At 34.6% G+C, this 14,731-nt stretch overlaps 1 protein-coding gene across 2 annotated transcripts in view; it reads right to left on the bottom strand.

Annotated features, from left to right (window-relative positions):
• Positions 1–787: 787 nt before the first annotated feature.
• The window catches only part of SerRS (Seryl-tRNA synthetase), an 84,940-nt gene continuing 70,996 nt past the window's right edge, over positions 788–14,731 (bottom strand). For both annotated transcript variants that reach the window (XM_089100905.1, XM_089100906.1), the window contains 3 exons: positions 14,624–14,721; positions 9,024–9,153; positions 788–982 (listed from right to left, as the gene is read on the bottom strand). In XM_089100905.1, coding sequence (XP_088957031.1) covers positions 912–982; positions 9,024–9,153; positions 14,624–14,721 — 299 coding nt within the window. In that variant the 3' untranslated portion in view covers positions 788–911. The remainder of the gene's footprint in view (positions 983–9,023; positions 9,154–14,623; positions 14,722–14,731) is intronic.

The following is a 14,731-nucleotide window of genomic DNA, read 5'->3' as shown; positions in this document are numbered from 1 at the left end:
CATACACCATCTTTACTAATAATACTATCAAGGTAAGTGAAGGTATCTACTTGAAGAATCTTCTCGTTACCCAACATCACCTTCTCTTATTCCCAGTCTTAGCGACTTAGCCTTCCTCCCATTAATTTTAAAACCTATTCTTACACCCTAAGCTCTCAAAACCTCCAAAAAATCATTAATGTTACTAGAATTTTTGTTTGAGATACTCAAGTCATCAGCATAATGAGTCTAGGAGAGCTTTATTTCCCCATTTGATTCCATGCTCTCCTATAGGACCTGAGTCCTGAAGATAATTGCTATCAGCAGTAAAACTCACAGTCAAACGTAGATGAGGTCAGCCCCACTTGCTGATAATTCCGCTCAAATCAGCTATTTCCTTCCTATCATCAATAATAACAAATTCTCTAGACTAAAATTTTATATTTTATCAAAATTTCCTTAAAAAAAAGTTTTATTTTGTAAAGAAACGTAACTTTTGGAAGAATCAGGTTGCATAAGTTTGTCTCTGTTTATAAGAATTATTCTACATGAGCGCTTAACAAGAATAAGATAAGGTTTTACTTCAAAAGTCCGAGGGCCAACAACAGCCATAATAAATGTCAACGCCTACACACCTTAACAAATTATCCCCTCAAACATAATTCCCTATATTTAATTCAGATTCACTCACTAAAAGATACTTTCAATATACACGTTACATTCATTATGATCATTCAGAACCTCTCATTCGTTCATTATTCATTCAGAACCTCTCCCTAAACATGCCAAAAGAGGAGACAAAAGGAGATCAAAGGCAGGATTTTACTTAGAGCTTAACACATTAAAAATCCAAAATCACTGATAGAAACAAAAGCCTGAAACCGGGTGAATTTTTTTTTCTAAGTTTTCTAAAAAAAAAATTTATTATTTTTCTACTTCTGCTTCTTCTTTTCCTCTAGATCAATCGGTGCTGCTTTTACGAATGGAATCTCGTCCTTGTATCCTAAAATAAAGAACAGATTTGTAAAATAAATTTTCGTCAATCAAACCACCATTAAACAATAATAAAAGCTAAACACCATTTTTTTGTAATATAAAAAACATTAATTTGTTTATTAAATTTTTGGCTTAAATTTTCATTTTAATATATACTTTTTAATATTTAATTTAAAATTTAAAAACGTACGAAAAATTGGTTTATATGCATTTTGTAACGTCTTTACTAGTCGGACAAAATTGAGGGGGGGGGGGGGGAGAGTCAAACCCTAGAGGAGATAGCTTATGCAGAGTTTTTTTTTGTAGAATATGCAATCAAATAACCATCAAACAATAAACCAAACATTATCTTTGTTAAAAACTTGAAAAAAAATTAATTTGTTTACTAAATTTTGAGTTTGAATGTTTTGTTTATAATTGAAAAAAAAAACACATAAAAAATTTGTTTATATGCATTTTTGTTACATTTTTACGAGTCTGACAAACATTTTTGCGGGAGGGGTTTCAAACCCTGGGGGGGGTAGTTTTTTTTTTTTTTAGTTTTTGCAATAAAATTACCATTAAACAGTAACTAAAGCCAAACGCTATTATCTGACTTGACTACCTACAGCCCAGACACTCAAATTTCGAAGTGTGGATTGCTGCCTTTTTAGTTGGTACCGTTATCTAGGCTGCTTTTGCTTTTTATACAGCATTTTAAAAGAAGTGCCCTTAATGTGCCAAGGAAAGTGAAAATTAAATGTGATTTTTCGAATTGGTTAAGATTTTTTTTAAGTTTTTAAGACTGTATGTATATTTGTGTTTAAATAAAAATTCATAATTCTAAAAAAAATGTTCGAATTCTTATCCTTAATATATCTTTAAAAGAAAAAAAAAGGATTCAGTTTTAAAGGATTAAGAATTCAGTTTTAAACGAAAAAGACCACCATATGCAGTTATTGGCAGTAGTGGGTGCCAAATTATAGGGAAAAAAGAAACAACGGTGGCACCCAAGAGAGTGTGTGGTGGCACCCGACAGTGTGTAGTGGCAAGAATGGGTAGTTTTCCTTTGAAGGTGTAACAGATTGCTAATGTTAGAATTCTCACGAATGAAAAGCGTTGTCAAATTTTACTGATTCATTTTTTAATTTAAATTTTTTAATTATTTTTTTTAAATTTTGTTTACGGTTCAAAACAGTATTACTGACGGAAACGCGGCACTGCCCTAAAAGCTTTATAATTTATAAACAACCGAAAAACAAATCTTGGCAAAAACAATTCAGGTATGAATCGACATAGAAGGCCAAGGGGCCAAAAATATTTTTTATGTTAATTTAAAATATATTGTTATTATTATTGTTTTTTTAAATTTGCTATTCGTTAAATTGTTATTATTATTATTATTACGTTATTGTTATAATATTATTGTTGCTATAATAGGATATTATAATATTTTATTTTAATATCTAAAGGCAAATTCGATATAGCTGTCAAGTTCGAATTTTATATCTGAATATAGAACTAGCCATTTGGTAAGCATAATCGAGCCTAGGATATGCCGAATGTTCATTGTTAATATTAAAAGTGGATTGAAGGCCCTGGGGAATAACTTCAAATCTAAAAATTGCAAAACTCTTACAATTCTGAATGCCACCCTTCCAAAGCTGCAAGGAAAAGGATAGTGGCGCCATTTGAGGCTGACGAGCCACTTTACTCGCTGGAGGCACCATTACGGTTCAATTTTTAAACGGTGCCTGACCGGTGCCGTTTTGAAGTGTGCCTGAACTGACGACCTATTTTTCGAAATTTTGTTTGATAAAAAGAAGACCATAATATTGGCTCTTCTCATTTTCTCTTCATTACTTAAAAAAACTTTCCGAAAAAGGAAAGTAAAGGAAAGTAAAGGCCATATTAAAGGAAAGTAAAGGCCATATTAAAGGAAAGTAAAGGAAAGGAAAGGAAAGTTTTATTAAAGTTTATTAAAGGAAAGGAAAGTAAAGGCCATATTAAAGGAAAGTAAAGGCCATATTAAAGGAAAGGAAAGTTTTATTAAAGTTTATTAAAGGAAAGGAAAGTAAAGGCCATATTAAAGGAAAGTAAAGGCCATATTAAAGGTTGTTTATTTTTTAAAGGAAAGTAAAGGCCATATTAAATTTAACCTCAGCAGATACAAATACCTTTTAAAATTCAAACTCAAAACGACCAGAAATTACTATTAAAGAATGAATGAAACCCAAAACGAACAGAAAATATATAAACAATCGTAGCAAAAAAACACAAACAGATACTAATATAAATGAATAAATAAATCTTAAAACGAGTAAAGCTTAAATTGAATATACAACTCAAGCTTAAAACAAGCAAAAATATGTTTCTATCGAAGCATAAATGAAACCCAAAACGAACAGAAATTAAATAAACAACCACAGCAAACAAACATACAATAGGTAGGCCTAGACTACTAATATAAAAGAACAAATAAATCTTAAAACGAGTGAAACTTAAATTGAATATGCAAATCAAGCTTGAAACGAAATAAAATCACTACAAACGAGAGTTTGTGGTTTGCCTCCTTCTCTCACTGTAAAAGTCTAGTCACAACCCTTAGTTCCCCGGGGCTCTGCGGGGGGGGGGGGGATTTTGATCCCGAAGTTTTTTTTATCTGATCGCTGGACTGTTTCAAAGAAAATGGCTGCCTCAAATTGATCAGATGCATTTAAGGAAACAAGGGTGTGTATGTGTGTGTGTTGGTGGGGGGGGGGGGGGTAGATGCCCTTCGATTTTTGACTCTTAAAAAGGTAACTGAAACTTTCAATTTCCAATCAAATGAGCTACCTCCGAAGTTTATGCGACAACTCCTTGCATAAAAACCTTATATGCCCCAGGATATAACTTAGAACACTTGCCACTGGGCTCAGGAGGGTTGTGTAAAACCCAAAGTTTTTGTTATGTGATGTTTGAACTATTTTCAATAAAATGGCTATCAAAATTTTTATCGGATGGGTTTTTGGGAAAAAAGGGCATGGAGGAGGGTGGCTAGTTGAATTCCAATCTCTTTTGGCTCTTAAAAAGTGAGCCAAAATTTTCAATTTCCAATCAATGAACCCCCTCTGAAGTTTTATACGACCAGCCCTTCCAGAAGAACCAAATATGCCCCCAGGGCATAATTTACAACGCCTGCCCCTGGGCCCTGGGGGTTTTTGTCAACCACAGAGTTTTGTTATCTGATCTATTTTTTTTAATTTTATCGGATAAATTTGGGGAAAAAAGCGTGGGGGGCTAATTGCCTCTGACCATTTTTGACTAATAAAAAGGCACTATAATTTCCTATTTCCAATCGAATGAGCCCCCTCCGAAGTTTATGCGACTATCCCTTCCACATGAAGTGCCTCTGGGAAAAATAAAATAAAGCATTGGAGCCTTATGACCTTAGGGTTGGTGGGGGGGGGGGCCTCGTTGCCAACGGACCAAGTTTTACTCTTAAAAAAGAACTAAAACTTTCAATTTATAATAATTTGAGTCCCTTCCGAAGTTTGAGTCCCTTCAGAAGTTTATACGATTACCTCTTCCATAAAAACCTTATATGACCCTTGGGCATAAGTTGCGACCCTTCCCCCCAGTTTTGGGGGGTTATTTTTACCCCAAAGTTTTTGTCATCTGACTGTTGGACTATTTTAAACAAAATGGCTATCTCAAAATTTTGATCGGACGCATTTGAGGAAAAGAGGGAGTAGGGGGTGGGGGGTGGGTGGGAGGTGTATGCCCGCCAATCACTTTTGATGACTTTTAAAAATATACCTATAATATTCAATTTCCAATTAAATGAGCCACCTCTGATGTTTATACGACCACCCCTTACATAAAACGTTATCTACCCCCTGGGCATAACTTACAACACTTTCCTATGGGCTCTGGGTGGGGTGGGGGGGGGGGGTGCCGACCCCTGAGTTTTTTTTATTTGATATTTAAACTATTTGGAATAAAATGGCTGTCTCAAAATTTTGATCGGATACATTTGGGAAAAAAAGGCCTTGGGGGAGGGGCTAGTTGCCCTCCGATCACTTTTTACTCTTAAAAAGGGCACTAGAAATTCCAATTTACAATCTAATGAGCCCCCTCCGTAGTTTATAAGATCATCCCTTCCATAAAAACCTTGTATGACCTCCGGGGCATAATTTACAACACTTGTCCTCAGGTTCTAGGGGGCTGTGTTATCCCTAGAGTTTTTGTTATGTGATCTTTGGTGTATTTTGAACAAATTGGATATATAAAAAAATTGATCAGACACATTTGGGGAAAAGAGGGTTGGAGGTGGGGCTAGTTGCCATCGAATGACTTTTGACTCTTAAAAAGGGAATTAGAACTTTCAATTTATAATCATTTGAGTCCCCTCAGAGGTTTATGCGACCACTTCTTCCGCAAAAACCTTTGCTCCCAGGGTATAAGTTACAACCCTTCCCCCAGGCTCTGGGGGGGATGTTGACCCCGAAGTTTCTGTTATCTGATCGTTGCACTATTTTAAACAACTGGCAATCTCAAAATTCTGATTGAATGCATTTGGGGAAAATAGGGTGTATGTGGGGGGGGGAGAGTAGATAACCTCCAATTTTGAATTTCCAATCAAATGAGTCACCTCTAAAGTTTATACGACCACCCCTTACATAAAAACCTTATATGTCCCTGGGGCATAACTTAAAACACTTGCCCCCGGGCTCTGGGGGTTTGTGTTAACCCCGGAATTTTTGTTATTTTATATTTTTGGACTATTTTTTAACAAAATGGCTTAAAATTTTTTGACAGATTGGTTTGGGGAAAAAAGTATTGGGGGGGGGGGGGGCTAGTTAGCGTCTGATCTCTTTTGACTCTTAAAAAGTGAATTAAATCTTTCAATTCCCCATCAGATGAGCCCTTTCTGAAGTTTATATGAGCATCCCTTCTATATGAACCATATATATCAGCAGGGCATAACGTACAACACCTGTCCCCAGGTCCTGGGGGGTTGTGTCGACTCCACAGTTTCTGTTATCTGACTTTCGAACTATTTTAACAAAATGGATATCTCACAATATCTATCGGATGCATTTGAGGAAAACAGGGCGTGGGGGGAGGGGTAGTTACCCTCCGATAAGTTTTGACTCTTAAAAAGGGCACTAGAACTTCCGATTTCCAATCGAATGAGCTCCCTCCGAGGTTTATAGGACCACCCCTTCCATATAAAGTGCCTCTGGAAAAAAAAATAATCAAAGATTGGAGCCGTATGGCCTTTACTATAAGCAACGCTATAGCGTTGCCTCTGATTTTTCTGAGGAATCGATACGCATTGTATAAAATATGCCCTTAAATATTAAATGCGCTCTTTTGAAAATATTACACAAAGAAACTTTTTTAAGAAATTACACAAAGAAGATTATTTTCGAAAATTTTAAAGACTCTATTTGTAGGATAAGAACTTTTCCGCCCTTAATTTTTTTTTTTTTTAATTAAAATTTATAATGTTTCTTTCTCAAGTGAAGGCGCTAGAGATGTTAATTTTTTTAATAGATTTTTGAAATTTATAGCTCAAAAAGTTTGAGACTTACAAAACTTGCACCTCTTAGCAACATTCGATTGGTGGTGCATTTTTGAAGCACAACTTTCAGAGAAAAGTTGACTTGAATATTTGACCTTTATCAATTTACTATTCAGAAAGAGGAGAGAAAGGAGAGAAAGGAGAGAGGGAGAGAGGGGGAGAAAGAGAGAGGGAGAGGAGACAGGGGGAGAGGGAGAGGGGGAGAGGGAGAGAGAAGGGAAAGGGGGAGGAGAGAGGGAGAGGGGGAGAGAGAGAGAGAGGGAGAGGAGACAGGGGGAGAGGGAGAGGGGAGAGAAGGGAAAGGGGGAGGAGAGAGGGAGAGAGAAATAAAGACGGATGAAACTCATTCGACAAAGTTTGTCTTAAAGATGAAAGGAGGTCCAAGGCAATACATCCTTTCAACCCTTTCGATAGTACGGAAAATACTACAGCAAAGATTAAGGTTTCAAACGTGAAGATTCTAATGATTTTACTGTCACCAAGCTTTCCTTCAAAATAGGAGCCTAATTAAACGTTGGTACACCGTAAGACTGAATTTCAGACATTTTTCAGCGACTGGTGTTTAAGGAATAAGTAAAGCAAACCCGTTATTCTCTCTCTTTGAATATCAAACAGTTCGGGGAAATAGCGATAGGAGCGACTACATAAAGACCAAAATTCAAAACAGAGTTTTGATAATAATGGATATAGCAAAAGAATCCATTTTTTACGCTGATTCAAAATATACAAGTTCATTAAGTTTAATGTTACCCTGTTAACTTGCCCAATTTCTGAAAAAGGGGGGAAACACCCCGAAAACGTCAAGTGCTCTTTTAAAAAATCACATCATCGGAATCAGCATATTAGAGAACCGTGCTGTAGAAGTTTCAAGCTCCTAACTACTAAAATGTGGAATTTTGCAATTTTTTGCCAAAACAAAAATCATGAATGCGTGTTTATTTTGTTTTTTTTTCCCAAGGCTGATCGTATCGAACCAGTGATCCTAGAAGATCGGGATAGGGCTCATTTGATCGGGCTGTACAAAAGGCTGAGAAAGGGCTCTAAAATATAAATTTGCCCATTGTTTATGTATAATATTTGTTATTGGGAAGTATATAGACATTTTTTTGGAGGTTGGGGGAATTTTGTGCTTGGTGGGATTTTTTACAGAGAGCATTTTATGGGGAGGGAAGCTTCCGGAGATGAGCTTTCTAGGGGAAATATTACACTGGGGAAATTTGCCAGAATTGCTGTATGAAATTCTTTTTATTTGTCTCACTTTGTGTTTGCCGACTAAATTTGACATGTAGAGACGTTCCAGGATATATTTTCAGCGGAGTTGGAATTGTCTGTTGCAGTTCTAAAATACTTTAGCGTGATGAGCGAATTATTGAGGAGGTGGCAGCCCTCCTCATATACGGAATAATTGCTATAGTTGTGTACACATCTTCTTCCTTTAATGCCTCTTAGAACATAAGGAAGTCTACAAAGAAAATTAGAAGATACAAAACTCGGGAAAGGGACCGGATTGTGACTCTAACCAGAGCCCAATATACCAAAAGTATATCTATGGGGGTTGATAATTTTTTTAAGCTTTATATATGGAACTCAAAATTATAAGCTATATTTCGGTGGAAAATCTGGACACTTGGCCACTCCCTTCGAAGGTCAGTGTCTATGCTTGATTGGGTTCATACAGAGTGTACCTGGCCCGATTTCGAAAACCAAACGTCAAAATGTATTTAAGCCTCTCAGAACACCAATCAGTTTCTATTTTTTACAGTTTTAAGAAATAAAAATAGAAATAAAGTATATTTCATAAAACTATTTCTTAAAATTTCTTAAAAATGAAAATAAAGGATCGGATTGGCTCTTCACTTTCAACGTTCATAAGAATATTCTCTAAAAACGACTGCCTGATGGTTCTTTTATAAGGGTCAGTCCCTTTAATTTTTACGGAAAAGGGCAAATTTTGTGTAATTTGATTTCCTTCAAATTTCAAGAGCTCTTCGACCCCTGATGACCCCTGTATTTTAGCAGCACAAAATCGGCTTTTTATAGTTACGCGTTAATAAGGAAATTTCTTTTAAATAGAGATAAATAGCAAAATAACACAATTTAAAAGCAATGCAATAAATTAATAATAATAAACAAATATCAATAAATTAAGGAACTTAAATATTTTAACATATGCTTTTAGTTGGGACCAAGGACAGAAAGGAGCAAATACACACACTCTTAGGCCCCAGAGGGAATTTCCTTTTCCCACGGCCATTGCTCTCTCTCTCCCTCCCCAGCCGAAATATACGACGTAATTTAATTTAATTATTTAATTTATATGATTATTTAATATAATTTAATTATTTAATAATCTTGTTGACTCCTTGTACGCAGGTACAAGAAGTCAATATGTAAATTAAGTAAGAAGTGAATAGTTAAAAAATAAAATTATTAATTAAAGATTAAAATAATTAATTAGAAAATTAATTAATAATAATTGAAGTCAATTAAAAATACTTACTCTCAGGCATATACCGTTTGAGTGCTTTGGGGACAGTGATTCCAGTTTCGGTTTGATAAGTCTCTAAGATTGCACAAATCACTCTAGTCGTAGCACACATCGTCGAGTTCAGCATGTGAACATACTCGGTCTGAAAGAAGAGCACATGAATCTTACTTCCCAAGTTTCTTCTCTTTTTCCCACAGATTGATTAACTTTTAGAGATCGGCAGCGAAACAAAAAAAGGGTAGATATGCGAAAAAAGAAACAGAAAGAAAGAGGGTAAGATATAGAAAGAGAGAAATAGGGAGAGGGGATTGTCTTATTCAGTTTAAACGAAGTCACCGATTGATCAAACAAATTAAACTTTTCCTCTTTGTTTTCACCTCCTACGACAAGGAAGAGCAAAAGAATAAGAAGGAAAGAAGGTAAAGAAAAAATTATAAGAAAACAATAAGTTCTTAGACTAAACAGTCTAAAAGATAATAACTAAGGGGGAGAGGAAAATGAGGGGAATATACAGCGAATGAACACAATACGAAAAGCGCAGATATTTTGGCAAACTTTTGCTGGGCCAACTTCAATAGTATAAGAAGTTTAGAAAAACACAAAAGAATCACTAACACAGACAAAGAAAACACAACAAACACAAAATAATCTCGTATTTGGCCTAAAACTATGGACAACTAATAGGACAAAAAATACCACTCTCCATTAAGTTTCAGATACTGGACACGCCCAAGATTGGGCAAGTTAGGGGACTGCTGAATCCTTTTTTTTGTAGATTTATTGGCGGTTTTCCAATAAATATTAAACAAACTTCACTTTCAATTACTTTAGGCGATTGATATTATATAGCAAATAAAGAATGTAGATAAAGCAACCTAAACAATTATTGTGAAATTATTTATCAACGTCTTACCATTTAATTACTGCCAGCAATCACTAAATACTTTTAAAATGTATAAGTACATATACAAAATACTTGGCTGTTGTACGTTTTGGAAGATGTGAAGATTGGAAATATGCCCCTTTCCCCAAAGTACCTATGAAGTCCTGTGAACATCAACAGGATATACTTTAGAATATTTTTAAGACACAAATCTAATAAAGTAACTTTAAATGGGTGTTAATGTGACCCTTGGAGAGGGTATAGGTACGGTCCAAAGGGTGATTCAAACCTAGGGTAGCGTTTCGGCCTGACTAATTATGTTGGCGTCCTACTGGTATAGTTTATAAGCTCAAATAACATTGTAGAGAGGTTGGGAGAGGTTATTATGACTTAATTAGTCAGCTTTACTACACAAGTTTGTACTAGTCCAAACTTATTCTTCGGTCGAGGGCTAAGTTCAGTGAAACAGGGCTTAAACAACAGATCAAAGAAGAGGCTTAAACAACAGAACAGAAGAAGAGAAATCAACACAACAAAATAAGAGAGAAAAAAAACATGAAATACAAAATTTATATTCTTTTCGGAAATCCTCCTGCTTTCTAACAGGAAGATAACGGAGGAATTAAGATAAAAGTTATTTTAGGGGAATATCAAAGCAAATACCATAGCAAGGTTTAATCCTCTCCATTTATTGTTTCCAAAATATTATACGCAAGAATACATTAGAATTTTATCCCCGTTTCTGTATAATGCTATGGAAATAAATCCAACATTTCTTCAAATTTCCCCTCATTAAAAACTATTTACAGAAGAAGAAGATATTCCTAGAAGAATGCATAATTACGAATAGGAAGGTACCCTTGAGTATTGAAAAAAAAAGGACTTCAGCCGTTAGGAAGCAATACTCTGAATTCCTTTTCGCTAATAAGTGGACTGAATATGTTATCCATATGAGTGAAAGGTGTTCGGCCAGCGAATATGAAGAACTCATGACAGAAACCTCATCTTCAAACCAACAGAAAATTTTATCTGAGAGATAATAACAATAAAAAATTATCCATCTACCATTGTACCGTCATTGCTATTATATGATTATAATACTATTATATTATTATACAAAGTTGTCCATCGAACATTATCCAATAAAACAATAAAGATAATTATAGACCTATAATTAATTATGTTATGACTAATTAAATTATTATGACTAATAATAATTAAATTATGACTTTTAATTATTTTTTCATCTTCTTTTTATTTTGCTTTGGAAATTCGAGAACCACATTTTTTTTTTTTTTTTTTTTTTTAACTAGCCACGTTCGTTAAACTAATCTTGCCCTAAACTAATGCATAAATACTATTCTAAAAATAAAGGATTCGCCGACTCGGAGTTCTTCTCAGTAGTTTGCTATATTCCAGCAAACTTGGATGTCTAGTTAAAATTCCAGTTTTCATCAATCAAAATTAGACCTGCTTTAAAAGTTTCTGGTTATATTTGGCAACGCTGCACTGTCAGTGGCGCTGATAGTTCTAATTTCTAAACGACTCCTAGTTTTTAATTTCTAATTATAATTTCTACTAGCTTCTAATTTTTAATTTCTATAGTTTCCTTTCTCTTATACAGTTATATTATAGTTTCTAGCTTCTAATTTTAATTTCTACTAATTTCTAATTTCTATAGTTTTTATTTTCTTATAGATTTATATTATAGTTTCTTACTTATATAATAAAAACTTCTATATAATAGTTTCTAATTTTTACTAACTTCTAAACTGTATTGTAATTTCATACTAATTTTTTGTGCTAAACTGTCTTACTAATTTCAAACTGAACTGTGATTTCTAAACTAATTCTTAAAATACTGATAAAAAGTAGTTTCAATTAAACCCATATAGAAATTTCAAAGATTCCTGTTAATCGATCCCTATACTCTTTGTTAGCCATTTTGTGCAATAGTCATAAATGAAAATGGTAAGATTATTAAAGGATCATAAATGTCAAATTATGAAAGATTACTGCTCACACAGTGGGGGAGGAGGGGGGGGAGCTTCTTAAAAAGAAGAAAAAAAGGTAAAAAATCGTGAAACACTACCTAATTAAGTGGAATATGATATCCAGGCCAATTTTTAGTCTAACACTTATTTTTTTACCAAGCAAAATAGTCTAATATCTATTTTTTAACAAGTAAAATATTCTTTTTAGTCTAATATTTACCTTTTTTTGCCAGGCAAAATATTTGAACAAGTAAACATTATTATATATGTAGACACCACTAGCCTATTATATAATATGTAGACATATAATATATTATATGTGATTTATTTCAGACTAAAGAAATGAGTAATTGCTAAGCTTCAAGACTATCTATCTATTAGTAGCCCATTCTAAATTTTCCAGAAATGTTCTGCTATTGGCTAAACTTTGTTGACTTTCTTGAAAAAGTTAAACAAAGTTCAACTTTTTCCCGGCTGCAATAAAGTCAACAAAGTCATTTGAGGGAAACGGTGTACTGACGTTTTTGGACAGCTTTATTAACTTTATTGACACATGGGAGCCGTCCAGTAGACTCGAAAATAATTCAGGATGCAGTGCCATCTCTTTCTTGAGTGAGAATATTAAGAAACTTGGCGGTTTTTTATTTTCGGAAGGGTCATCTAAGAGTAACAAAATAAATTAATTACAACATTTATTGCCTAGCAACAGTTTTTCTTTGTTTTTTTGTTGGCACTTTGCTATCAAAGACTTAAACTAAGTTCTAGAAGAAAACCTGACTAACTATGATAATTTCTTAAACCACATTGGCCTGAAATCACATAAAGAAAGAAAAACGAACAAAAATGGGGTTTTTTATAGGCCAAATGAAAGTACTTAAAAAAAAAAGAAAAAAAAGAAAGAAAAAAAAAAGAAGAAAAGTATCGGCTTCTCTTTTGAGAAACCCGAAATATGACTCGTTTATTCTTAAATCACCAGAATCTCTGTTCAAAGCTAGATCTAAATGTTGGTATTTATAAATTTCAACAGCTTCTCTGTAGTGCTGGACAATACTTTTGTCAACAGAGATTCTGGTGATTTAAGAATAAACGAGTCATATTTCAGTTTTCTCAAAAGAGAAGCCGATACTTTTGTAATCCCTGAAATAAACCTTGTACCACTTTCCCAGTCATATAATCAAACACGTGCACAACCCCTTAGGTCTCAAAGGGTGTCTGCAAGAAATGCATTAATTAAAATCCGAAGTCAGATGACATAGTTCTCCAACTTATTTAATTGCTGGTTCGTTTTGTTTTTTGAGTGAATGAATTGTTTTCTTTTCTCTCTCCGTTGTTCGCTAGTATCCGTCGATGGCAGTTCATAATTTTTTGGATTTTGTGCAAATCGCGGATATTGGCGAATAACTCGCTTTTATGGTTGTTAGGTATTTGGTTTTAATTCTTTTGATTTTTGGCTTTTATTGAATTTTATTCATATTTAAAATTTTTGGTTTTTTCTTTGTTTTTTTTGCTTCTTTTCACATTGAATTTCCGCGTTTGTTTTTGGATACATTTCGTTTCGCGCTGAAGAAGAGAGGCGTTTGTCCTCTCGAAATATTCGCTTTGTTGTGTTTTTTTTTTCAGTACTTTCATTTGGCCGATAAAAATCCCCATTTTTGCTAGTTTTTATTTCTTTATCTGACTAACTATGGTCAGAAGAAAACCTGCAGGAAACCGAAAGAAGTCTATTGTAGATTCCAAGTGTTGTTTTTCAGAAGAAGAAGAAGACGAACAGAACATTTTTACCCGTGTATAAAAGGGGAATTCTATTTATTTTAAACACGGATTTGTCAAACAGAAAAAAATCAACCGTTATCCATAGCAGTAAAAAATTGAATATCAGTCCAAACGAAGATCGGGTAGGTGACGGAAGATGTGGTGACAGAAGAAATAATTCCCCACGGAGCTTAGCCACAAAGGCGTAATTGTAAACATGAGATCAAGCAAGAATATTTCCAGAGACTCTGCTGTCATGCAGCATCTCATGGAAAAAGGAAGTGGTATTACTAGCCACTAGTATTCAGGTGGAAGAGTAAATAAATTATCAACTTAATTCAAACCGACAACGTTTTATAAGTTTCCAGAGTAGAACCTAAGAGCTCATTTTCTGCCGTATTTTTTTCGTTCAATTTGGTGTGAGAGGTATCCACGTTGTCTATTGTCTTGTAAGCATCTTAAATATAAGAGAAAACTTTTTCGCATGATGACCAATGGTCTGCGTTGCGCAGGGGCTGGTCTTTTAATTCTCTGCCTTCGGCCGGGAGTATTGTAATTGGGGGCTATGTGTGGTTGGGGGTAAATCATCCGACGTCTCCTGGGTTTTCCACCATATTTCTCCGGGTATCCATTGGTAGCTGGATGGACTCTTGGCTGAGCTTACGGAGTCACGCCACCCTGTCCTCAGAGACAAAGGATTTCAAGCCCAGCACGCTAACGACTCGACTAGGAGGGCTCAAAGCATAACGACAGAGAATTATTCCCTCCACAGAATCTTCCTTCAATGGTCCTGGCAATTGGAAAAGCACCAGCTGTATGGGCAGTAGGAAGTTCAGTCAAAAGGAACCACCTCCCTCACGAACCCAAAAGAATTTCCCGATATATTAATTGATGGATAGAAAAGTAATTAGAGGTATTAATCTTACTTAAAATATCAAAATTTTGTACCTAAAACAGTTTTAAGTTCAAGAGATAATACTCACAGCAGCATTCATCTTTTTAGTTTGTCCATATCGAATTAACAACCTTCTAGACTGGTAGTCCAAGCAGTTACTGCATGAAACCAACTCTCTGAACGCTCCTGTAATATA

The sequence above is a fragment of the Artemia sp. Qi Xiang Cuo genome, chromosome 15, assembly GCF_049724085.1.
Source record: "Artemia sp. Qi Xiang Cuo chromosome 15, ASM4972408v1, whole genome shotgun sequence".
Lineage (NCBI taxonomy): Eukaryota > Metazoa > Arthropoda > Branchiopoda > Anostraca > Artemiidae > Artemia > Artemia sp. Qi Xiang Cuo.
The sequence above is the reverse complement of the archived record's forward strand: the minus strand, read 5'-3'. Positions and strand labels throughout refer to the sequence as shown.